The sequence below is a fragment of the Phoca vitulina genome, unplaced genomic scaffold (genome assembly GCF_004348235.1).
Source record: "Phoca vitulina isolate PV1807 unplaced genomic scaffold, GSC_HSeal_1.0 scaffold52, whole genome shotgun sequence".
In the NCBI taxonomy this organism is placed as follows: Eukaryota; Metazoa; Chordata; class Mammalia; order Carnivora; family Phocidae; genus Phoca; species Phoca vitulina.
Genome location: NW_022589755.1, coordinates 6,562,571 through 6,587,799, shown reverse-complemented (window position 1 = coordinate 6,587,799; position 25,229 = coordinate 6,562,571). Strand labels below are relative to the sequence as shown.

Below are 25,229 nucleotides of genomic sequence, written 5' to 3'. Positions count from 1 at the left end.
CCTGAAACTTCCACATTTGGACTCCGACAGTCTCGGGCTCTCAACTTTGTCATGAATTCGCTGGGTGGCTGACACCCTCAAAATAAGAAAACGGAGCAACAGAGAGAGAGAGACCAAAAAGAAAAGAAACAAAGAAAAAAGTTTCAAGAGAGGCAGAGACAAATACTCAGAGAGGCTGGGCGCAGGGCCTGGGGTGTGCCCTGCAGCTGGGGGGCGGGGTTGGATATTCCTGAAGTCAGGGAGCAGTCTCCGGACAGGATGTGAGAGAGGAACTGGGGTCTCCAGTCACGGGAGCCAGCTAGGGCTGCAGGCTGGACGGGAACTTCGCTGCTGTGAGCAGAGCTGGGGCCCAGGCCGAGGGAGGACGGGCGGGGGTCAGGACTCCTGGATCTGAGGGAGGAGCGGTTTGGGGTCCTGCACTCCGGGTCTGAGGGAGGAGTGGTGTGGGGGGCCGGGGTCGGGTGGGGGGGGCCTGGACTCCTCTGTCTGAGGGAGGAGAGGGCTGGGGACTTGGACTCCTGGGTCTGGGGAAGGAGGGGCTGGGGGGGCTGGATTCCTGGTGCTGGGGAAGGAGGGGCTGGGGACCCGGATCCCTGGGTCTCAGAAAGGAGGGGCTGGGGGTCTGGACTCCCGGGTCTGAGGGAGGAGGGGCTGGAGGCTCCGGACTCCCCGGCCTGAAGGAGGAGGGGCATGGGGGTTTTGGACTTCTGGGTCTGGGGAAGGAGGGGTCCGGGGGCAGGGACCCTCGGGTCTGAGGGAGGAGCGGCTGGAGACCCTGGACTCCTGGGTCTGAGGGAGGAGGGGGCTGGGGGTGAGGACTCCAGGCTCTGAGGGAGGAGGGGCTGTGGGTCTAGACTCCCGGGTCTCAGGGAGGAGGGAGCTGGGGGCTTTGGACTCCTGGGTCTGGGAAAGGAGGGGCCCGGGGGCAGGGACTCTCGAGTCTGAGAGAGGAGGGGCTGGAGGCCCTGGACTCCTGGGCCTGGGGAAGGAGGGGCTGGGGGCGTGGACCCCTGGGTCTCAGAAAGGCGGGGGCTGGGGGCCTGGACTCCAGGGTCTGAGGGAGGAGGGGCTGGGGGCCGGGGCTCCCCAGTCTGAGGAGGAGGGGCTGGGACTCGGATTCCAGGGTCTGAGGGAGGAGGAAGAGGCGGGACCGGGCTCCGAGACAGAACTCTCAGCCTATCCAGGCTCTGTAATTAATTAACCCAAAGGGAGCAAATGAAGGGGTGAAAGTTCACCGGGGAGGAGGGCAGGGTGGCCAGCCTCGGTCGCGGAGCCCCGGGGCCCCCCGGCGCGGGTGCGCGTGCTGGCCGAGCCCCTCGGGAGCTGGGGGAGGCGGGGGCGGGGCGGGGGTCGGAGCAGTCACGCTCCCCCTCCCGCCCCAGGTCTCCGGCTCAGGATGGGGGTCCCCCGGCCTCGGCCCTGGGGGCTCGGTTTCCTGCTCTTCCTGCTGCCGACCCTACGCGCAGGTGAGGGGCCGCGGCTGCCGGGTAGGAGGGAGGCGCCGGCGGCCGGGAAGGGGCGAGGGAAGCGAAATCTGAGGCTTCCCTCGGGCGGGCCCGACCTCCTTCGCCGAGCGGCGCTTTATCACTCACTGTTCCTCCTCCCTCGGTGTCTGCGTCTGCGGGCCACCTGTTCGCTTCTCTCTGAGTCTGTCACCCCCCCACTCTGGGTCTGTCCCCCACCCCCCACCCCCAGTCTGTCCTCCACGTTCTGGATCTGTCCTTCTCCTCTCGAAGTCTGCCCCCCACCAAACCTGTCCCCCTCTCTCTGGGTCTTTTCCCAGCTCCTCTCTCTGGGTCTGTCCCCCCCAGTCTGTCCCTTTCCTCTCCGCGTCCCGTGTCCGCCCCCCACCCCCCAAGGTTGTCTCCCTCTCTCTGGGTCCGTCCTTGCTCTTTGGGGTTGAGTCTTTTCGCTTTCAGGGTGTCTGTCCTGCTCCCAGTCTAGGGCCTCCCCCCACCTGCTCTCTTCATCTCTGTCTCCCTCCAGCAGACAGCCATTTCTCCCTCCTGTACCACCTCACGGCGGTGTCCTCTCCTGCCCCTGGGACTCCGGCCTTCTGGGTGTCCGGGTGGCTCGGTCCACAGCAGTACCTGAGCTACAGTAACCTGCGGGCCCAGGCTGAGCCGTGCGGGGCTTGGGTCTGGGAAAACCAGGTCTCCTGGTATTGGGAGAAGGAGACGACAGACCTGAGGAACAAGCAGGAGCTCTTTCTTGAAGGTCTCAGAGCCTTGGGGGAAGGAGGTAAGAGCAGGCCTCCCGGGGTCTGAGCGCGGGGGGGCCGGGGCCCCTGCTCCTGGGTCCTGCTCACCTGTATGTGGGCACCCCAGGACCCTACACCCTGCAGGGGCTGCTGGGCTGTGAGCTGGGCCCTGACAACACCTCGGTGCCCGTGGCCAAGTTTGCTCTGAACGGCGAGGATTTCATGAATTTCGACCCCAAGCTGGGCACCTGGAATGGGGACTGGCCCGAGACTGAGACCATCCGGAAGACGTGGATGCAACAGGCCGGGGCGGTCAGCAAGGAGAGGACCTTCCTGCTCAACTCCTGCCCCCAGCGGCTACTGGGGCATCTGGAGAGGGGCCGTGGAAACCTGGAGTGGAAGGGTGAGCGGCCTCCAGAAGAATCCCTCATCCCCATGGATCTCTCCATCCCCACACCCCCACCATAGGCCTCATCGTATTCCCGCAGCCTCTTCCCTGGTCTCCTGGCCTCCACCCTCCCCACTGCAGCTCCTCCCGGACATGTCCCAGAGGGTCTTTCTACACCCAGAGCTGCCCCCGCTCCTCTCCCGCACACAGCCCTCCCCGGGCTCTCAGAGACCTCTGGACACAGCTCAAGTTCCTCAGCCTGGCCTGGAGACCCCAAGCGCCGTGGTCTCTGTCCCTCTCCTCAGCCTCCATTTGCTTCACTCACCCAGACAGGCTCACCCAGAGTTCCTCGAGCCTACACCAGCCCTCGCATTCTCCACCTCCGCCCTTCTCCATCGGTTCCTCTGGTATCGCAGCTGGGGAGATTTTCCTGTGGCCCGTGAGGCTTTTCACTTGCCTCTTTTGGACCCCCACGATGCCTTGCGTGACCCCCATTATAGCACCAAAACACCCCAACTGTACTTCTGTGCATGTCTGGGGGATTCTCAGGGGCTGGAACTAGAGCTCTTTTGTCCTCAGTGTCCCCATCTTGCAGTCACAGCTTCCATCCTGGCCCTCAGTACAGACCATCCTCTACCTAGCAGTCAGAGGAATGTTTTAAAACATAAATGAGCTCCTAGCCCGCCACTGCTTAAAACTGCCCCCATTAACTTTTCTCTAGTCTTACACTACAATGCAACCTCTACTCCGTGGCCTACAATCCCCGCAGGTGGCTGGGCCTGGCTGCTTTCTGTCACTATAATTTCACAACACCCCAGCCATGCTGGCTTTCTCACCCCTTCCTCCAAGTGTCAGGTTCTTTTCTTCCTCAGGACCTTTGCTCCTGCTGTTCCCTCTGCTTGCAGTTCACTTCCTTGGGATCCTGCCATGACTGGGTCCTTCTCATGCTTTAGGTTTGACCTTGGATGTCAGCTCTTCAGCAGGGCCCTCCCCGATCACCCTGGTTAAAGTGTGCCCCAGTATGACCCCCATTACTGTATCCCATGCCATTGTTTTGTCCATTCGTTCACTATAGTGTCTTTGTTTTTTCTTTTTTATTGAGGTGTAACTCACCTACCTAAAGTATATGGCTTGATTAAGTTTAATGGATGCCCATGTACCTGCGTACCAAGATCTAGAACATTTCCAGCACCCCACAAGACTTCCTTGTGTCCCCTCCCATTCATACCTCTCAAGGGCAACAACTGACCCGATTTTTATCACCATGGCGTTGCGTGATTTTGAATTTCACATGACTGTGAGCATGTGCTCTTTTGTGTATGGTGGTGTAGGCCCCAGATTAGCTTTAGTACGTAGTGCTAAACACTTTTCTCAAGGGGGTTGAACCCATTTCATAATCCCACCAGCTGTGTATGAGAACTCCAGTTGCTCCACAGACTTGCCAAATTTGATATTGTCTGTCTTGAATTTGAAGCATTCTGGTGGGAGTGTGGTGGTATCTTATTGTGATGCGTTTTTCAATTCTCTGATGATAAATGATAATCGTATACGTGATTTGGCAAAATCAGATCAATGAGGGGGCGTGTGTGTCTCAGTTGGTTAAGCCTCCGACTCTTGGTTTTGGCTCAGGTTGTGATCTCTGGGTTGTGGGATTGAGCCCCACATCAGGCTCCGTGCTCAGCAGGGAGTCAGCTTGGAATTCTCTCTCTCCCTCCCCCTCTACCCCTCCCCCCCAAATAAATAAATCCTTAAAAAAATTCAGTTAAATGAGTTGATGACTAGTGACAGGGTACTTTTTTGCACTATTGAGCAGTTGAGCGTCCACTCTTTTGGAGTGGTTGTTTGAGTGTTTTGCCCATTTTTAAATAGGAATTTTTATCTCTTTTTCTTATTAGAGTTCTTAATATATTCTGGATATGAGTTTTTTGGCTATGTCAGGTGGTTCCATTGGAAATAACCTCTCCCGGTGTGCAGCTTGTCTTTTCATTCTCTTGATGAAACTTTTTGATGAACAAAAGTTCTTAGTTGTTTTTTTTTTAATATTTTATTTATTTATTTGACAGAGAGAGACACAGCGAGAGAGGGAACACAAGCAGGGGGAGTGGGAGAGGGAGAAGCAGGCTTCCCACTGAGCAGGGAGCCTGATGCGGGGCTCGATCCCAGGACCCTGGGATCATGACCTGAGCTGAAGGCAGATGCTTAACGACTGAGCTACCCAGGTGCCCCAAAAAGTTCTTAGTTTTAATGAAGATCAATCCATCCATCTTTTATCTGTAGCTTTGTGTGTGTTCTCTTGAGGAAATCTTTCCTCTCCCAAAGCTATGAAGGTATTCTTCTAGGCCTTCTAGAAGCTTGGTTGATAAGTAACTCTTATATGTAACTGTGAATCCATCTAGAGTTAATTGTGTATGATGGTGTGAGGTAAGGGGTCAAGGTTATTTGTCCCTCGTGGATCTCCAGTTGACCCAGCTTCCTTTGTTGCAAGACCATCATCCTGTCTCCTCCACTGAATTGCAGTGGAGCCTTTTTTCCTAAATTAGATGTAGATGTGTTATTTGTTTTTGTTTGTTTTAAAAATTCACCAATGACGTCACCTGGACCTGGACTTTTATTTTTTGGAAAGTTTTAAATTATGGATTAAAAATTGTTAAATCATTATAGGACTACTCAAGTTTTTTATTTCTTCTTGTGTCAGTTTTGAAAGGTTGCATTTCCTAGGAATTTGTCCAGTTCATTTAAATTTCAAATGCGCTGGTATGGTATTTTTCATAATATCTGCTTACTATCTTTTTTTTTTTTTTTAAGATTTTATTTATTTATTTGACAGAGAGAGACACAGCGAGAGAGGGAACACAAGCAGGGGGTGTGGGAGAGGGAGAAGCAGGCTTCCCGCTGAGCGGGGAGCCCGATGTGGGGCTCGATCCCAGGACCCTGGGATCATGACCTGAGCTGAAGGCAGATGCTTAACCAACCGAGCTACCTAGGCGCCCCAAAGACAGGGACTTTGGTCTGTCTTGTTCACTGCTGTGTCCCGGGCACCTAGAAGAGTGTCTGGCACATGGTTGATGCTCAGTATGTGTCTATTGTAGGAAGGAATGGATGAGCGGTGGATACCCTCACCGTGGATAGGTGGGGTCTCTAGCCCCTCAGGAAGGTCCCTTTACCTGTGCCACTACATCCTCCAGGCTCAGCACAGTGCAGGGCACATGGTGGGGCCTGCTGGGTATGGTGGGAGGAATGGAGGCCTCTGTATGTCCTCCCCCGACCCTCACTAGGTCTGGCCCCAGGGGTTCGCGGGCTTCGGGTTGAGGTCTGTCTGCCTGTTTGTCTGCAGAGCCGCCCTCCATGCGCCTGAAGGCCCGACCCGGCAGCCCCGGCTTTTCTGTGCTCACCTGCAGTGCCTTCTCCTTCTATCCCCCGGAGCTACAACTGCGATTCCTCCGGAACGGGCTGGCCGCCGGCTCTGGTGAAGGTGACCTTGGCCCCAATGGCGACGGTTCCTTCCACGCCTGGTCTTCGCTGACCGTCAAAAGTGGTGACGAGCACCACTACCGCTGCCTGGTGCAGCACGCAGGGCTGCCGCAGCCCCTCACGGTGGAGCTGGGTGAGGTCCCGCTGCGTGATGATACTCCTTGTCTCTGGCTGCCTTTCGTCCTTCCGCCGCACTGCTGCCAGTCCCCCTCGAGTCTGACTGCCTTCCCTCCTGCTGCTGCTGGCCTCACTGAGTCTGCCCACCCATTAACCACTCTGGACAGTCCTCCCTAAGTCTTACCGCCTTCCCTCTTGTTGCTGCTAGTCTGATCATTCGTTGTCTGCTGCTACCAGTCGTCACTAAGACTGACCGTGTATTGCTCAGCCACTGCCGGTCCTCTGTGAATCTGACCTTCTCCTGCTCTGTGCCGGCCCTTCCTCTCCGAGTCACAATACCACGCACCCTGCTGCTACGGGTCCCTCGGCCAGTGTGACTGAGACCCATCTTGCCGTGGCTGGTTCTATGCGCTGTGGGAGCATCCTGCACAGACCTAGAACATCAGCTGACTGGCGTTCCCTCTGTCCACACCCATTCCCCCAAACCTGGTGCTGGGATCGCTGAGGTCGGGAGGGACTGAGAACCCCCAGGTTCCTGCCCTGACTCAGATGGGCTGGTGGGTCCCCTCAGCATCTCACATCATTCTCTGGCTGCAGAATCACCAGCCAAATCCTCGGTGCCAGTGGTTGGGATCGTCGTCAGCTTCTTACTGCTCACGGCAGTGGCTGCAGGAGGAGCTCTGCTGTGGAGGAGGATGAGAAAGGGGCTGCCAGGTGTGGAGCCGGAAGAGGGAAAGAACTCAGAGAAAGGGACAGAAACCCCCAAGGAGAGGGAGACACAGACCTGGGGGGGGTGGATCTAGACAGAAAGAAACAGACACGGCGGGTGGGGAGACTGGAGGGAGGAAACAGAAGCTCAGAGGGGGACAGAAACCTGCGGAGTAGGACAGAGACTGGGAAAGACAGACAGACAGACACACGTGGGGGAGGGGCAGTCAGGAACCCAGAAGATTTCAAAGATTCTCATGACCTCCCCCCCTTTCCTCTTCCCTCAGCCCCTTGGATGTCTCTCAGTGGGGACGATGAAGGGGCCCTCCTGCCCACTCCTGGTGTGCCCAAGGATGCTGACTCTTAGCATATAAATGCATTCTCAGCAGCTGCCTGATGATCATCCTCCATCCTGGCTACCACCAGCTAATGTAGTCAGGTCCCCTTCATGCTGTGAGACCTCCTGGAATCCTGGTATTTCTGAGCCTCCAGAAAGAGTCCTGGGCCGGATGACCTTCTGGATTTCTCCTTCTGTGGCCTGCCTCAGTTTCCCCTCCTGATGATCATGGCTCTTTCCCACCTCCACATATAAACACGAGTTTGGGCCCGAATCATTGTGTTCTTATCATTTCAACTTTTAGGCAGGGGAGGTAGGAGAACACATGTGTGTGTGTGTGTAGGGGGGCGGATAAATAGCCTAAGCCCTGGGCTTCAGATCTCTCCCGAGACTAACATTTGCCAGTTGTGGAATATGCCAATTTTATATACCAAGTCATGTCTTTTTCATTCATAAGTTTCACAGATACTTACCAAATGCCTACACTGCACCTCGCATTTTGAGGAATTCTTGGCTGGAGTCTGACCTGACTCCTTGGGTGGAGAGGAAGAGAAGCATTGTTCCCTCTTTGAGGGAAGGGGTTGCCTCTCCTGGCCCCTTGGTTCCCTTCTTTCTTAAACCATGCTGACAAAGGGAAAGATAAAAATACACCTCCCTGGGCGCCTGGCTGGCTCAGTCGGAAGAGCATGCGACTCTTGATCTTAGGGTCGTGAGCTCCAGCTCCACCATCGGTGTAGAGATTACTTAATAAAATAAATAAACTTAAAAATAAAAAGAAAACCCTCCAAAAAAACCCAAACCACCGCCCAAGAGGCTTGGGAAATAGAACAGCTGGAGGTGGTCGGTGGTCCGGCAGGGCGCTGCGATGCCTGCCGGGAGTTGTAGTTCTCGGCATCGGAGTCTCTCCGGGGCCGCCCACCCGCCTGCCCTGGGAAGGGGCGGGCGGAACCTCTGGGGCCGCGCTCTTCTCTGTGGACGTGGCGTGGGACGCCCGCGGCCCTCGTGGAGCTCACCGGCCCCGCCCCTGGGGGGGTCCTTATGAGCGCTCATTGGCTGGAGGGCGGGGCCTCTGCGCTGCTGGAGGCGGGGCCTGGCTGGAGAGCAGCCAAATTGGGCATCTTTTCGGAGAACGCAGAGCGGACTGTGTAGAGAGAAGTGAAGCTGGCGAAACTGGTAAAGGGAGGCGAGGGCGGGTGGCTTGCCCAGGGAGAACGGTTCGGGTTCTCTCGGGTCGGGAAATTGGGTCCGGGCTGCAAATAACGCCTGGGGGCCTGCATGATTGCTCTCTGGCCACGACCCCGCCCCACACTTTGCGTGGGAAGTGCGCCACGTCTCTCCCTTGAAACCTCCCACCAGCGGCTCTGGCACCGTTCTGGGACTCCCTCAGAAGATTCAGTCCCTACCTCTGGTTTTACCTCTGAGAACCCCGCCCCCCTTTTTCCCACCCCCCGGCCTTTCTTGAGCCCTAAACTTTGTGGCCAGCTACCATCTGTCTGTCTTGTCTTCGGTTTCTCCATCCCCACCCCCAATTCTCCTGTCCTGTCTCTGTTCTTTTTCCTGTGACCCCTAACTCCTAGCCTCCACCGCTCCCTAGGGACTGATGATGTGGCGACCATCACTTCTGCTGCTGATGTTGCTGCTCAGGCGCGGGGCCCAGGGCAAGCCATCCCCTGACGCAGGCCCTCATGGCCAGGGGAGGGTGCACCAGGCGGCGCCCCTGAGCGAGGCCCCTCATGATGACGCCCACGGGAACTTCCAATACGACCATGAGGCTTTCCTGGGACAGGAAGTGGCCAAGGAATTCGACCAGCTCAGCCCAGAGGAAAGCCGAGCCCGTCTGGGGTAGGAGAGAGATGGAGGGGAGGACTCAGGGTTGTAATTTTAAACAGGGAAGTGAAGGGAGATCTCAGTGAGAAGGTAATATTTGAGCAATGTGGCTATATGGGGGAATAGCATTCCAGGCAGAGGGAACTGTAAGTGCAAAGGCCCTGAGGCAGGAGCGGGCCTGATATTTGAGGAACAGTGAGGCCCATGTGGCTGGAACCCAGTGAACGAAGAGGAGAAGGTGGAAGGTGATGGCAGAGACGGAACAAAGAGGTCAGGGCCTTCAGGCCACAGTGAAGATTTCAGCGTTTCTCTGAGGGAGAGGAGAGCCATGGGAGGGCTCTAAGCAGAGGGAGGACGTGAGCTGACTTAGGTTTCATCAGAATCCTTCTGGTTGCCTTTCGGGGAACAGCCTATAGGGAGCAAGAAGCAGGGAGCTGGTGAAGAGGCAACTGCAGCCGTCCAGATGGAAGACAGGAGACGATGATGACTAGATCAGGGGGAGAGTGGCGGTGACTGGGTCTGCTTTGGGAGACTGTGCACGGATGGGGTTGGGTGAAGGAGGGAGGGAGGAGGAAAGGCAGTGTGAGAGGCTAATGCATTTGGCATAGCATTACTACAACGCCTGGCACTGTTCCAAGTGCTTTACAAGGGTTAATTTATTTAACCCCCACAACCACGCTGCAGGGTAGGTTCTATTATTTATCCTCCATTTTACTGAGGGGTAAACTGAGGCACAGAGAGGTTTGTTTCTTTTTTAAGTGACTTGCCCACGGTCACACAGCCAGCAAGAGGAGGTGGCAGGATTTGAACCTAGAATATCTGGCCGTGGAGCCCACGCTCTTGACAACAGCTTGAACCTCAGGGTAGCGTGTGAGTCCGGGGACTCCAGCTCCAGACCGATCGGAGCAGACACAGCCTGGCGCGGGAGGGGGCGGCGACCTGGGCACGGCCGTGTCGGAGTCGACCCTGGGAACTGGGTTGCGGGGCTTAAGGACGGTGACCGAGAGGAGCGCTCCCTGTGGGCTCTGTGAGCAGTTGGGTAAGGATCCAAACCGGTGGCGGGGAGTGGCCGCAGGCGGGGGCCTGGGAGCAGACAGGAGGGGCCCGAGAGAAGGTGCGCGAGGAAGGGCCTTCAGGGGCTTCATAGGCGACGGCACGATGCAGAAGATCCGGCCAGAGCATGGGGAAGGGACTGATGGAGGCCAAGCCCGCAGGGTTGCGGGTGATGGTTCTAGCGCACAGTCCGGAAAAAGTAGGGGAAAGGGGCGGGACGCAGCATAGGGTGGGGCTGGAGGGAGAGGGGCCTGAAACGGGCCCGCGCAGCCAGGCAGGCGGGGCAGGGGGCGGGTTGGAGGGGATGGCCTGAAGACCCGCCGCGCCTGAAACTGCGAGAGGTCGGGTGTGTGCGTGGCCGTGGCCATCAGAGAGAGTCACGGGATAGGGGACCTGTGGGCGAGGGGCGCGGTGTGACACCGCCTCCCTGCCCCCACCCCAACTCGGACAAACGAGAGATGGGACAAGTGAGGCTCCAGGGGCGCAGTCAGAGTGGAGGGTGTGGCCCTGGATTGCCGTAGGTCCTTCCCCCCAACCAGGGCGTGTGGGGGACCGCGGCGCCAGGCGTAGACCGTCTGGGTCTGGATTGAGGGGCGGAGCGCTGCCCTGGGCGTGGCCCCGGGATTGACAGCTGCCCCCCTCTGTGCGGGCGGCTCTGGGACCACTTTATCAACCCTGTATGGGGGTGTGTCTCGAGTGGGGGCGTGGTTCCGTGTGAGGGGCGGAGCCTGGGCGAAGGCGGGTCTCCGGGGTGGGCGGAGTCCGGGACTGACGTATGCCCCGCCCCGACTCGCAGGCGCATCGTGGACCGCATGGACCGTGCAGGGGATGGGGACGGCTGGGTGTCGCTGGCCGAGCTCCGTGCTTGGATCGCGCACACGCAGCAGCGGCACATACGGGACTCGGTGAGCGCGGCCTGGAGCACGTACGACACGGACCGCGACGGGCGTGTGGGTTGGGAGGAGCTGCGCAACGCCACCTATGGCCACTACGCGCCGGGTACGCGGCGAGACCCCGACTCCTGCTCCTCCCAAAACACACACACTGTGACCCTGACCTTTCTGACAGCTTCATCCTGAGAACCGTTAGCCTGTGAAACAGAATCCCTAACCTTTGACTTCCAACCCTGATCAAGTTCTACCCACTTCCAGTACCCCATCACCCCGAAACTCGCAATCCCTGATATCTGGCTTCTCACTCGCATCCACGACCTCCGTTACCGTGCCTGGGGGATCCTTGACCAGGGACATCTACCTCCCATGCCCTGTCATCCTGACCGTTGATCTCTGACAGAACCCCAAATCCTGGGGCGCCTGGGTGGCTCAGTTGGTTAAGCATCTGCCTTCCGCTCAGGTCATGATCCCGGGGTCCTGGGATCGAGCCCCGCATCGGGCCCCCTGCTCAGCGGGGAGCCTGCTTCTCCCTCTCCCTCTGCGGCTCTCCCTGCTTGTGCTCTCTCTCTCTCTATCAAATGAATAAAATCTTAAAAAAAAAAAAAAAAAAAAAAAAGAACCTCAAATCTATTTACCCCATCCCCTGACTGCTTTCCCTTCTGTCTGTCCCCATGCTCCAGCCCTTCGATCCCCACAGCTCTTGTTCTCTCCCTCCTGGACCCTTCCTCCACACTCCTCCAGCCTGTCCCTCATATATCCCCAGAGGGGTCTTTCTACACCCAGAGTTGACCCTGATCCCCAGGGTCTCCAGAGGAGACTCCCAGCTTCTCAGCCCAGCCTGGCCCACCCCTCTGGCTTTGTTTTTCTGCATTTTCTGACCAGTCATATGGATCTTCTGTAGTTTCCCTGAACTCAGGAGCTCTTCAAATCTCCACATTCCACTCATACCCTTTCCTTTGTTGAAAATGCCCTTCTCCTCTTTGTCCTATAACCTGAGTCAGTATAACTTACTGCACCAGAGGGTGGCCTTGGGGCCCAAAGGGCCAGTGTCCACTCAAAGTTCATCATTCCTGGCTACGTGACTTTGGGCTGGTTGTTTCCTCTCTATGGGAATCTGTTTTCTCCTTCATAAAATGAGAATAAAGGAAAAAACTCTCTTGACTTGCTTTTTTGTGAGAATTAAATGCAATTTTGTAGGTAAAGAGCTCCGCATATAATAAGCTCTCGCAACAAGGTTGCTAATATATACAAACAATGAATATATATTAATTATTACCAGTTCTGTGGAGGCCTTCTTGCCCTGACTCCACTGAGCTGGATCCTTTGTCTTTTCCCTCAACCTGCCCTGTGTGCCCTCCATTAAAGCACAGCTGAACGAGATTCCCTCCCTTCCCCAGGTGAAGAATTTCACGATGTGGAGGACGCCGAGACCTACAAGAAGATGCTGGCTCGGGATGAGCGGCGTTTCCGGGTGGCGGACCAGGACGGGGACTCGATGGCCACTCGGGAGGAGCTGACAGCCTTCTTGCACCCCGAAGAGTTCCCTCACATGCGGGACATCGTGATTGCGGTGAGTTCAGGCCCGAGGAGACTTCTCCACTTCCCATCCCCCGTCCTGGGACCCAGGCTTCTGATGTCAGGGCCAGCCTTCCAGTGCTTACCTTGGGGGATCCAGTCACCTGGTCTTCTAGCACCTTCCCCAGGGAACCCAGCCCGCAAACAGATCAGTGGAGGGCAACCTCTCTGCTGCCCAACACCAGACCTCCCAGTGTCTGATCTCTCCTGGTCCTGCTTTCCCCTTCATGTGCTCACATTTGGAGTCCGGGCCCTCAGCCTGAAAACACATTCCCCAGAAGTGCCTCGGGGAGCCCCAGTCCTGGCCGAACCCCAGGAAAACCCCAACCCCATACATGGAGTATCTACCCTGAGGCCACTTCCGCTGGCCCATCTTCTTCCTATTCCTTTATAATTTTTGTGCCAATTCCAATTTCTTCTCCATTTTATAGTGGAAGGTTGTTTTTTTTTTTTTTTTTTTGAGACAGAGAGAGATTGTGAGGGGGGGAGGGGCAGAGGCAGAGGGAGAGAGAGAACCTCAAGCAGATCCACACTAAGCATGGAGCCCCATGCAGGGCTCAATCCCACAACCCTGAGACCATGACCCAAGTGGAAACCAAGAGCCGGATGCCCAACCAACTGAGCCACCCAGGCATTTTAATTTTATTTATTTATTTAAATATTTTATTTATTTATTTGAGAGAGAGAGAGATAAAGAGCACATACAGAGGGAGAGGGAGAAGCAGACTCCCCACTGAGCAGGGAGCCCAATGTGGGGCTTGGGGGCTTGATCCCAGGACCCTGGGATCATGTCCCAAGCTGAAGGCAGATGCTTCACTGACTGAACCACCCAGGTGCCCAAGATTTTATTTTTAAGTGATCTCCAGACCCAATGTGGGGCTCAAACCCACAACCCCAAGATCAAGAGTCACATTCTCCACCAACTGAGCCAGCCAGATGCCCCTGACCTTAATTTTTAGAGCAGGTTTAGGTTCACAGCCATATTGAGCAAAAGGTCCCCAGATTTCCCACATCCCCCTTGCCCCCACACTCACACAGCGTCCCCCACATCAACATCCTGCCCCAGAGTGGGGACACTCGTTACAATGGATGGACCTAGACTGACACATCACCATCCAAAGTCCACAGTTCACATAAGGGTTCACTCTTCGTGGAAGGATTTATACCCATTTCTACCATGCCTAACTTTTCACTAATTATTGTTATTTTAAATTTCATTTATTTATTTGTGAGAGAGAGAGCGCACAAGCAGAGGGAGCGGCAGGCAGAGAGCGAGGGAGAAGCAGGCTCCCCACTGAGCGGGAAGCCCAATGTGGGGCTCGATCCATGACCTGAGCTGAAGACACACACTTATCCGACTGACCCACCCAGGCATCCCCACAAATTATTTTTAAAATGTAGTTGTATGTCTAAAACAGCTTAACATACTGATGTGTTTAAATGCCCAAAGGATGCAAAAAAGGTGGATAATCCTCTGCCTTCCTCATCTCCTCGACCTTATTCCCCAACCCCTCTCTTGTAGCTCCATTTCCAGAGCTGGTTTGAGGGTCTATGGCAAGCCTGTTAGGATCAAGGGCTCTGAGGCCAGAAGAAGGCCTGGGTTCAAATCCCAGCCCGGCAGCTTCCTGGCTGTGTGACCCTGGGCAAATTACTTAACCTCTCTGGACCTGTTCCTCGTCTATAAAATGGTAGTACTGATAATTGTTCCTACATCAAGGCTGGTTTTAGGGACTAGATGAGTTAATACATGTAAAACTGCAGAACTGACTGGTGATAAATGCTCATTATGTCACATTACATGCACGCGTCAATATAGCTACACCACTTCTAGCGGTGGAATCACTGGTCCCACTAGGATATGCATTTGCAGTTGTTTTAGATATTTCTCAGGCATTTTACTGACTTGATGTGTGCACCGTTGAGGTGGGGCGTCCAGCCCATTCCAGAGATGACTACAATCTGGAGAGGAGAGATGTCATTAACCCGACCTTCTCGAACCCTCTAGACTCCCCATCCTCCAAGGCCCAATGTCCCTCTTTTATAGCGAATAATGTCATTATACCTTTTACTCTCCTGAGTTGAGTTTTTTTTTTTTAAGATTTTATTTTTTAAGTAATCTCTACATCCAACGTGGGGCTCGAACTTACAACCCCCAAGATCAAGAGTCGCATGCTCTACTCACTGAGCCAGCCAGGGGCCCCCTGAGTTGAAATTATTTAACAGACCCTGATTGAGTGTGTCCTGCGTACCAGGGGCACTGTGGTAACACCTTTACCTGAGTATTAGCTTGATTGGGTCATCATGGTGACCCTATGGGGGTGGGCTATCATCTTCATTTTATTTTATTTTATTATTTATTTATTTATTTATTTATTATTTTTTTTAAGATTTTATTTATTTATTTGACAGAGAGAGACACAGCGAGAGAGGGAACACAAGCAGGGGGAGAGGGAGAGGGAGAAGCAGGCTTCCCGCGGAGCAGGGAGCCCGATGCGGGGCTCGATCCCAGGACCCCGGGATCATGACCTGAGCTGAAGGCAGATGCTTAATGACTGAGCCACCCAGGCGCCCCTTTATTATTATTTTTTAAATATTTTATTTATTTGAGGGGCGCCTGGGTGGCTCAGTCGGTTGGGCGTCTGCTCTCTCTCTGACCAATAAATAAATAAAAATCTTTAAAAAAAAAAGATTTTATTTATTTGAGAGAGAGAGAGAGAGAGCATAAGCAGGGGGAGGGGCAGAGGGAGAAGCAGACTCCCTGCTGAACAGGGAACCCGATGCGGGGCTCAAACCCAGGACCCTGGGATCATTACTTGAGCCGAAGGCAGACGCTTAACGTGCTGAGCCACCCTGGTGCCCTATCATCTTCATTTTATAGATGAGGACACCAGGCACAGAGAGGTGAGGGGACTTGCCTGAGATCACCCAGACCAGAAGTGGCCCAGCCCAGATTTGAACCCTGGCAGTTGAATCCATGGTCCACACCAGGGGTCAGCAAACTATCTAACCCGCAGCCAAATCCAGCCCACAGCTTGTTTTTGCAAATAAAGTTTTATTGCAACACAGCCACGCCCCTAGGCTTCCATGTGCCACAACCAGAGAGAGTTCTATCAGTTCAACAGAGACTATATGGCACGCAAAGCCAGAACTATTTCCTCTCTGGCCCTTTATGGAAAGAGTTTGCAGAGCCCTTGTCTAAACTCTCCTGTCATCTTTCACATTCATGGATATCGAGTGTAACCCCCCGACACAGGACTTCAAACCATTACTGTTAGCCCCAACTATACTATAGAAAGGGGAAACTAGGGCGCCTGGGTGGCTCAGTTGGTTAAGCAACTGCCTTCGGCTCAGGTCATGATCCTGGAGTCCCGGGATCGAGTCCCGCATCGGGCTCCCTGCTCGGCAGGGAGCCTGCTTCTCCCTCTGACCCTCCTCCCTCTCATGCTCTCTGTCTCTCATTCTCTCTCTCAAATAAATAAATAAAATCTTTAAAAAAAAAAAAAAAAAAAAAAGAAAGGGGAAACTAAAGGAAAGTCACTTATAGGGGGCATCTGGCTGGCTCAATCAGTAGAGCATGTGACTCCTGATCTCAGAGTCATAAGTTCAAGCTGCACATTGGGCATGGAGCCTAATAAAAAAAAATAATGGAAAGTCACTTATAAGAAATAACAAGAATTTTAATATAAGTGCTGTAGTTACCAGGTTTAGCAAATAACAAAGGGCATTGAATTATACTTGAATTTATAACAAATAATATAGACAAATTATTTTTTTATTTTATTTATTTTTATTTATTTTTTTAAGATTTTATTTATTTTTTGACAGAGAGAGAGACACAGGGAGAGAGGGAACACAAGCAGAGGGAGTGGGAGAGGGAGAAGCAGGCTCCCCGCTGAGCCAGGAGCCCGATGTGGGGCTCGATCCCAGGACCCTGGGATCATGACCTGAGCCGAAGGCAGATGCTTAACGACTGAGCCACCCAGGCGCCCCTAAATTTTTTTTTTTAGTATAAGTATGTCCCACACAATATTTGGGACATACTTATGCTTAAAAAAATTATCTGAAATTCAAATGTAACTGTGTCCTGTAGTATAAGTATGTTCCAGATATTGTGTGGGACATCCTTATACTAAAGAATTATTAGTTGTTCATCTGAAAGTTGAATGTAAGTGAGCATCCTGTATTTTTTCTGGCAACCCTTAAATGTTGGAGCTTTCTCTGTGAAGAAGGCATAGTGCACTCTCAGACCCTGCACCATATTACAGTGAGTGAGTTTGAATATAAAAGTGGGGAACAGGGGCGCCTGGGTGGTTAAGCCAGTCGGTTAAGCGTCTGACTCTTGATTTTGGCTCAGGTCAAGATTTCAGGGTCATGAGATTGAGCCCCACCTTGGGCTCCGCACTCAGTGGGGAGTCCGCTTACCCTCTCCCTCTGTCGTCACTCCCCCCAATAATAAATAAATAAATCTTTAAAAAAGTGGGGAACAGAAGCTGTTTGCTCAAGAAGTGGGGAGAAAACCAAGAGCAGAGGTACTGAGCGCGTGTCACAATGGTCCACCAAGTATGTCACGCTCATGTGTAAAACGGAGCTAGGATCTAGGCTCTGCTAACTGGGAAGACACTTCAGCCCTTGGAGAGTGTGTGCTGTTGGGTGTGAGAAAAGTGTGAGGGATGCAGGACAGGTCTCCTTGGGTGGAAGCAACCTGTGCATCACAGGATATCTGGGTTCCCTGGCCCCCACGCACCAAGGGCAGGTAGGGCCTGCATCATTATACGCCCCAGAAAGCCACCCAACCCCTACCCCCACCCCTACCTGTCGTAGACCCCACTGAGACTGCTCTGTTGCCTGGCCATGCAGCGAAGCCCAATTCCGATTCCCTAAGAGAACCTCCCATCCCAACCGCAGGGGGCCAGCCCTCCTCGGGAGCCAGCCCCAATGCCTCTCTTTCCCCCAGGAAACCCTGGAGGATCTGGACAAGAACAAAGATGGCTACGTCCAAGTGGATGAGTACATCGGTGAGTGGGACCTGATCCCCTCCCTGAGGATGCCTGTCCTCCCCCAAGCAGCCCAGTGCATATCACTCATAGGAGAGCAACAGCCCTCTGAAGCAGGGGCAGGGGCACCCGATTGAGTTCATGTAGCCACCAAACATTAATTGAGCACCTACTGTGTGCTGGGCCCTAAACGTATTTATCGATCACCCACCGTGTGTTGGGCCCAGCAAACATTTATTATGTATATTTGTTGGGCATAGCAAATCTTTATCAAGCACCTACTACGTGCCAGGCCCAGGAAACACGTACTGAGCACCTACTGCATGTTTGTGGTTGAGGATACAGCGGAGAATGTCACAGACTAGGTTCCTACCTGGGAGGGTCTGGAGTATCTACAAAATCAGGCCTCAGGGGCTGCAGTGGTTGCGTTCGGGAAGTCAGGGAGCTTGTCTTGAACCTGCGTTTGCACAGCAAAGGCTGTGTCTCCTGTTACTCAGAATTTGGGGGGCCCTCGTGACACCCCCAAATTTCCCCTTGGCCCTGCCTCTACCCCTGTCCTCAGGCAGCAAAGAATTTGGTTGAGGGGAAAGCTGTTAAACATGGATATTTTTACGAGTTTGAAAACATTTTTCTATAGCATGTTTTTACGGAACAAACGCACAGGCAAGACATTTTTATTTAAGCATAATTTATCTTTCTTACATCTGTGAGGAAGATAGAAGTCTTTTTTTTTTTTTTTTTTTTTTTTGGTCAGAATTCAAGCATCCCCACTGAGTAATTGCAGCAGCTGACACATTGTTACCACACGCTAGACTCTGTTCTAAGTGGTTAACAACTTGTAAATTCCCTTAATCCACATATCAACTGACAAGATGGATATTATTGCCCCATTTCACAGATGAGGAAGCTGAGGCCTGAGGGGTAGTTACTTGGCTGAGGTGGAGCAGGATGGCAGTCCACGCCAAGCCTAGTGTCCCACCCTGCCCCCTAGGCTGCTTCCTTTCCCTGTGGGGGAAAAGCAGCTTGCTCATGGGGCTCCAGGACACCCCCAGGCCCATCCATGATGCCCGGTCCCCATTAAGACCCCTGCTTTAAAGGCTCAGTCGTTAAGCGTCTGCCTTCGGCTCAGGTCATGAACCCGGGGTCCTGGGATCGAGCCCCAAGTCGGGCTCCCTGCTCAGCGGAGAGCCTGCTTCTCTCCCTCTGCTGTTCCCCCTGCTTGTGCTCTCTCTCTCTCTCTGACAAATAAATAAATAAAATTTAAAAAAAAAAAGGAGGGGGCCGTAATAGAGCACCCAGCTCATACAATGACATCTAGTCAGCACAGATGCCCCTAGCGGATGAATGCTAAACAGAAGGTGGGAGACCCATACAATGGGATGATATTCAGCCATAAAAAGGGAGGAAGTACTCATAGAGGCTACGATGTGGGTAGATCTTCAAAACCTTATGCTAAGTCACTATGACACCCCAAACTAATGTAACATTGTGTGTCAGCTACACTTTAATACAAAAATAAACACTATGCCAAGTGAAAGAAGCCAGACACAAAGGACCACAATATTGTATGACTCCGTTTACAGGAAGTGTTCAGGATAGGAAAATTCATAGAGACAGGAATTAGATTACCGGTTGCCCAGGGCTGGAGGGGGGGGTGGGGGCATAGGAGGTCACTTCTTAATGGGAAAGGAGTCTCCTTTCAGGAGGATGAAAATGTTCTGGATTGATGTGGTTGTTGTACAACATTGTGAATGTATTAAATGCCACTAATGGTGGACTTTATGTTATGTGCTTTTTACCACAATTAAAAAAAAAATTTAAAGCTTATTTATTTATTTAAATCTTTTTTTAATGTTTTTAAAAAAAGATTTTATTTATTTATTTGAGAGAGAGCACAAGCAGGGGAAGTGGGAGAGGGAGAAGCAGGCTCCCCGCTGAGCAGAGAGGCAGACGCAGGCTCGATCCCAGGACTCTGGGATCATGACCTGAGCTGAAGGCAGACGCTTAACGACTGAGCCAGCCAGGTGCCCCATATTTTTTTTATGTTTAAACCTATGTATTTAATCTTTAATTTTTTCTCCACAATTTAAAAAAACCTACACAACTCCCATCTACTCTTGCCATCATTTCCTGTGAGAAATAATGACTTAGGACCATTAGGGAAAAAAAAAAAAGAGGCTCTGCACTCACTGTTCTAGAAGGCTGACTGAGTGTCCAGGGCCTACTCCATCTTTGGTGACATCCTTGTAACAGCTCCCTGGCCTGGTCCGTAAGGGGAGGAAGGCATTCTGTACTATTTATCGTGGTTTTACATCTGGTATAAAAAGACTTTTACACTTTTTTCTTTTAAAGATTTTATTTATTTATTTGAGAGAGAGAGAGAGAGAGAGAGCACAAGTAGGGGGAGGGGCAGAGGGAGAGGGAGAAGCAGGCTCCCTGCTGAGCAGGGAACCCAATGTGGGGCTCGATCCCGGGACCCTGGGATCATGACCTGAGCCGAAGGCAGGCGCTTAACCGACTGAGCCACCCAGGCGTCCCGAGGGAGCGTCTTAAAGTGGGGTGAGCTGTCCTAAGGGTGGCTTTTTAGTATCTGCTCACATGGCCTGCGCCCGTGGGGCACACAGCATTTCAGGTGCGTCTCAGGCAAATGAATTGACAGCCCGTCGAGGAAATGATCAATCCATCAAGTCCCTTTCCCTGTAGCAAGGCGATCACCTGTTAGTGCGGTGTCGCTCTTAGTCCTGTTCCAACAGAAGAGGAGACCGAGGTGGGAGAGCAGGTGCAGTGGCCTGGGGGGGGGGGGGGGGCGTCAGGGCGGGGACGGAGCCCCGGGGTGCCCGCCGGCTTGGAACCGTCTGACGTTGCCCCCGTCGCCCGCCCCAGCGGATCTGTACTCGGCCGAGCCCGGGGAGGAGGAGCCGGCCTGGGTGCAGACGGAGCGGGAGCAGTTCCGGGACTTCCGCGATCTGAACAAGGACGGGCGGCTGGACGGCAGTGAGGTGGGCCACTGGGTGCTGCCCCCCGCCCAGGACCAGCCGCTGGTGGAAGCCAACCACCTGCTGCACGAGAGTGACACGGACAAGGTGCGTGCCAGGGGCCGGCTCTGCAGACGGGCGGGACCGGGCCTGGAGCTGCCCTGGGGCCCTCTTGGGCCAGGGACACAGAGATGGAGGGTGGGGGTGGGGGAAAGGGAGGGACAGAGACCCCCGGGGTGGGGGGGGCATACTAAGGGTCAGAGAGGAGTCTCCCAGGCAGGGCCCCCTGTCACCTCTGCTGCCCTCTGACCCTCCCTCCAGGATGGGCGTTTGAGCAAGGCCGAGATCCTGAGTAATTGGAACATGTTCGTGGGTAGCCAGGCCACCAACTACGGCGAGGACCTGACCCGTCACCACGACGAACTCTGAGCCCCCGTGTGCCCACTACAGCCTTGTCGCCCCAGGGGACGACCCGAGGAGGGGCCCCCCATGGTCAGGCCCCTCTCCCCATCTGGACCTGCAGGGTGTGGACGCCCGCACCCCGTGTCCCTCTGCCCCTGAGCTCTCAGGGACCCACCAGGTCAACTTCTCCAAGACACTGCAGTCCCTCCCAGCCCTTCCCACCCTGGCCCCGGGGGTCTCATAGACCCAAAGGGTACGTGAACAATCCGTTTCTCACTGGCAGAATCGCCCAGCCCAGCCCAGGGCCCCCCATACCCAGCTCGCCTCACCTGAGCCGCACACATACAGCAGAGAAACCCCCCGCCGCTGGCCCCTGACTCGCCCGCCCGCCCACGGGCACTGCGCCCAGAATGCCTCCTCTCTGCCAGGGAGGCAGTAAACTTCAGTGCTGGGGCCTTGTCTGTGTGTCTCTTAGGGGGTGACGGGCCTGGGGGAGGAATTGGGGGCTGCGGCTGGGCTTGCATCAGGCATTTGGAGAAGGGGCTCTCGGTGTTGGCAGGCTTTGAGGGCATTCCTGGGGCAGAAAATAAAACTAGCAGCCTGGACCCAGCTGTGAACAAGCCAGAGAGAAGGCTCTGTCTGCCCTCTGGATAGCACAGGATGGCAACGCTCTGCTGAGTGGCTGGGAGGGGCCGCCCTGGTGAGCAGAGGAGGAAGTCAGCCCTGGGGAGCCCTGGTGGGAGAGCCAGCGGGGCGGCGGAAACAGAAGGGGCCCTGAACCCAGAATGTGTCCCGTGTGTGTGTGTGGGTAGACCAGCCAGGAGGCCAATGGGGCTGGAATGGAGTCAGCAAGTGGTGGGGCGGGGCGGGGGGGGGGCCGGGAAATGGGGTGAATGGGATCGCGTCATACAGGGTCTTGGGGACAGGTCCTCAGGTCTCTTTGTGGTAGGACAAGGTCACTAGAGGCAGAGACCCAGAGAGACGGGGACAGAATTTACTCTCAGTGAGCTGGGCGTTCTTGGAGGGTCCTGGGGAGAGGAATAGATGTGTGCCATCTTGGGTTATAACAGAGTCTCTCTGCTGCTGAGTTGGGCAGGGGCAGAAGGACAGGATATTATAGGCATTTATTCCTTCTGCAGCCCCATGAGACCTACTCGTTAAAATCTCCTCTAGAGGGGCGCCTGGATGGCTCAGTTGGTTACTCATCTGACTCTTGATTTTGCCCAGGTCATGATCTCAGGGTCGTGAGATGGAGCCCTCCATCGGGCTCCACGCTCAGTGGGGAGTCGGCTTGAGATTCTCTCCCTCTCCCTCTGCCCCTCCCCTATTTGCATGTGCACGCATGCACACATTCTCTCTCTCTCTCTCTCTCTCTCTCAGATAAATAAGGGTCACCTGGATGGCTCAGGGTTAAGTGTGTGACTCTTGATTTTGGCTCAGGTCATGATTTCAGGGTTGTGAGATCAAACCCTAGGTTGGGCTCTGTGCTGGGCATGGAGCCTGCTTGAGATTCTCTCCCTCTCCCTTTTCCCTGCCCACCTCTCCCCCTCTCTCTCTGAAAAAAAAAAAAAAGAAGAAGAAAGAAATAAAAAAAGAAAGAAAGAAAGAAAGAAAGAATCAGGGTTGGCTTACCAATTATAACAAAGTACCACGCTAAAGCAAGATGTTAATAAGAGGGGAAACGGGGTGGGGTAAAGGGGGTATACATGGGAACTCTCTGTACTTTTCTCTCATTTTCTGTAAACCCAAAACTGCTCTTTAAAATCTTTTTCGGATGCCTAGGTGGCTCAGTCAGTTAAGTGTCTGCCTTTGGCTCAGGTCATGATCCCAGGGTCCTGAGATGGAGTCCCACATCGGGCTCTTTGCTCAGTGGGGAGCCTGCTCCCTCTGCCTGCTGTTCCCCCTGCTTGTGTTCTCTCTCTCTCTCTGACAAATAAATTAAAAAAAAATAATAAAGCCTATTAGTTAAAAAAAATCATAAGCAACTAAATAGAAAAGAAAATATAAGTCAAGTAATAAATCCCCCATATTTGGTTATTTTTGTTTTCCTTCTTGGGGAAAGAGATGGAAACAACCCAGGGTGAGACTGCAAACCTATAGAACAAAGTGGGGAGAACTGACATCTTAACAATATTATATTTTCCAATCCATGAACATAGTGTATTTCTCTGGAGATACAAATGTTGGCAGTTTCTCAGCAGTGTTTTGTAGTTGTCAGTAAAGGTGTTAAATCTTTTATCAAATTTATCCCTAAGTATTTTCTGGTTTTTGTGGTATGGTAAATGAAGTTATTTTTGTAAATTTCATGTTCCAATTTCTTGCCTCTATACTATAAAATACCATTAATTTTGTGTATTAACCTTGTATCCTGTGAACTTGCTAAATTCATTTATTCATTCTAGAATTTCTATTTTTTAAAAAGATTTTATTTATTTATTTGACAGAGAGAGAGAGAGCGTACACTCACGCACAAGCAGGGGGAGCGGCAGAGGGAGAGGGAGAAGCAGGCTTCCCACTGAGCAGGGAGCCCGACGAGGGGCTCGATCCCAGGACTCTGGGATCATGACCTGAGCTATAGGCAGATGCTTAACCAACTGAGCCACCCAGGTGCCCCTATTCTATTCTTTTTTATTGTTTTATTTCTATACCAAGATTCCTTCTTATTCAGTAGAAACATTTTCTTTTAGGTTCTTGAGCGTAGTTTTAACAGCTATTTTTTACATGTGTGTGTGTGTGTGTGTGTCTTATTCCAGTATATGGGTCATTTTGGTGTTGGTCTCAGGTAACTGCTGGTCTCATTTAACTGCCTTTTCTATTAAGAATGGGTCATATTTTCCTATTTGTTTTTTTTTTTAATTTTGAGTAATGTTAGAGTGTATCCTGGATACACTGTAAAAACTCTGGAGTCTGTTATGTTCCTCTGAAGAGCATCAATTACTTTTTTCCTGAGCAGCCCTTTAACTTGGTAAACTCCAACTGTAATCTCTGTAAAACTCTCCTATAAAATTTGTACCTCAAATTTCAGTTCACATTTTTTAGGCTTAGCTGGGCTTTTTGGAGTGTACCCCATGCAGGTGTGGTTCGGGGGTCAGCTAGATATTTGAGCAGAGTTTATATAAAAATATTTGGAGTGCCCCCACCCTGGATCTCTTTTCCAGATTTATACCTTAATTTCCTGTTGCTCTGGTGCTTCAAGCCAGGAAGACTGGATTTTCCCCTGGTGTTTTAGTTTTAGCTGCCCCTCCCAGCACGTACTAGAACCTGCCCCCGTCCCCCCCTTTTTTTAAACAGGCACCGCCCAGCGGGGAACCTGATGCCCCCCGCCTTTTTTTAAACAGGTTCCACGCCCAGCGGGGAACCTGATGTCCCGCTAGATCTCAAGACCCTGAGATCATGGCCTGAGCTGAAATCAAGAGTCTGATGCTCAACTACTGAACCACCCAAGCGACCCATTTCTTTTTTATCAAGTGTCAATTTCCTTCCAGTTTCTGGCTGCTTTTTTCACTTTCCAGTGCCTTTATGTAATTGTTTTCTGTTTTGTGCAGAGTTTATAATTGTTATCTGCGATAGGGTTGGAATTTGCATCCATGGGTGTCTGAATCCAAGCTTATAATTATGGTAATATACTGCCCCCTACTGGCTAGAGGTGGAGACCTGGTTTATGAAAGCGTAGGATAAATTTGTAGATCTCTGGGGGCTGCATGTTTGAAAACATTTCGAATTTTAATTTTTTTTCTCTTTTCAAATTTTCATTAAATTCTAGTTAAAAACATTTTTTAGGGGCGCCTGGGTGGCTCAGTCGTTAAGCGTCTGCCTTCAGCTCAGGTCATGATCCCAGGGTCCTGGGATCCAGCCCCGCATCGGGCTCCCTGCTCCGCGGGGAGTCTGCTTCTCTCTCTGCCCTTCCCCCTGCTTGTGCGCTTGCGCTCTCTCTCTCTCTCTCTCTCTCTCTCTCTGTCAAATAAATAAAATCTTTTTAAAAAACCATTTTTTAAATTCAAAATAATCAACAAATTACTTGTACAGAACAGCTTATGACAGAAAGCTGTCCAACACCTTTTCACCCTTAGTGCCTCTCCCCAGGGTTTTTTTTTTTTTTCTTGGTCTTTTGCACATTTTGTTTATTTTTAAGTTTTGGCGATATACTCACAGGATACAAAATTCTAAATGTACAAGATGTTATATGCTAAACACGAGTCTTTCTTCCACCAAGTTCGCCTCCTCACAGGCAGCCTGTATTTCTTTCCAGGGAGAAATTTAAATAGATTTAGGCAAATATGTACAAACTG

The 25,229-nt window shown here is 52.7% G+C and overlaps 2 protein-coding genes across 5 annotated transcripts; both read left to right on the top strand.

Moving 5' to 3' along the window:
• Positions 1-234: 234 nt before the first annotated feature.
• FCGRT (Fc fragment of IgG receptor and transporter) lies at positions 235-7,495 on the top strand. 3 transcript variants are annotated; one of them, XM_032388237.1, is made up of 7 exons: positions 235-332; positions 1,383-1,466; positions 1,990-2,241; positions 2,328-2,603; positions 5,923-6,192; positions 6,774-6,890; positions 7,172-7,495. In XM_032388237.1, exons 2-7 carry the CDS (start codon positions 1,397-1,399, stop codon positions 7,249-7,251), a joined length of 1,065 nt encoding a protein of 354 aa, XP_032244128.1. In that variant the 5' UTR covers positions 235-332; positions 1,383-1,396; the 3' UTR covers positions 7,252-7,495. The 3 variants fall into 3 exon arrangements, with proteins under 3 accessions (XP_032244128.1, XP_032244126.1, XP_032244127.1); XM_032388235.1 differs by having other exon boundaries at positions 1,987-2,241; XM_032388236.1 differs by lacking the exon at positions 235-332 and adding an exon at positions 1,119-1,189 and having other exon boundaries at positions 1,987-2,241.
• Positions 7,496-8,268: 773 nt separating this feature from the next.
• On the top strand, positions 8,269-21,393 carry RCN3 (reticulocalbin 3). Of its 2 annotated transcripts, none has more exons than XM_032388351.1 (7): positions 8,269-8,394; positions 8,816-9,063; positions 10,898-11,100; positions 12,392-12,564; positions 17,524-17,584; positions 20,447-20,646; positions 20,860-21,393. In XM_032388351.1, exons 2-7 carry the CDS (start codon positions 8,822-8,824, stop codon positions 20,965-20,967), a joined length of 987 nt encoding a protein of 328 aa, XP_032244242.1. In that variant the 5' UTR covers positions 8,269-8,394; positions 8,816-8,821; the 3' UTR covers positions 20,968-21,393. The 2 variants fall into 2 exon arrangements, with proteins under 2 accessions (XP_032244242.1, XP_032244243.1); XM_032388352.1 differs by having other exon boundaries at positions 8,331-8,394; positions 8,799-9,063.
• Positions 21,394-25,229: the final 3,836 nt, after the last annotated feature.

What these genes read in the sequence shown, in the direction of transcription:
- RCN3 (XM_032388351.1), top strand. Translation starts at nt 8,822, where the DNA reads ATGATGTGGCGACCATCACTTCTGCTGCTGATGTTGCTGCTCAGGCGC. An exon ending in CCAAGTGGATGAGTACATCG is followed by an intron (nt 17,585 to 20,446) that starts GTGAGTGGGACC and finishes CGCCCGCCCCAG; the next exon opens with CGGATCTGTACTCGGCCGAG. An exon ending in ACGAGAGTGACACGGACAAG is followed by an intron (nt 20,647 to 20,859) that starts GTGCGTGCCAGG and finishes CCCTCCCTCCAG; the next exon opens with GATGGGCGTTTGAGCAAGGC.
- FCGRT (XM_032388235.1), top strand. Translation starts at nt 1,397, where the DNA reads ATGGGGGTCCCCCGGCCTCGGCCCTGGGGGCTCGGTTTCCTGCTCTTC. An exon ending in GCCCCTCACGGTGGAGCTGG is followed by an intron (nt 6,193 to 6,773) that starts GTGAGGTCCCGC and finishes CTCTGGCTGCAG; the next exon opens with AATCACCAGCCAAATCCTCG. An exon ending in GATGAGAAAGGGGCTGCCAG is followed by an intron (nt 6,891 to 7,171) that starts GTGTGGAGCCGG and finishes CTCTTCCCTCAG; the next exon opens with CCCCTTGGATGTCTCTCAGT.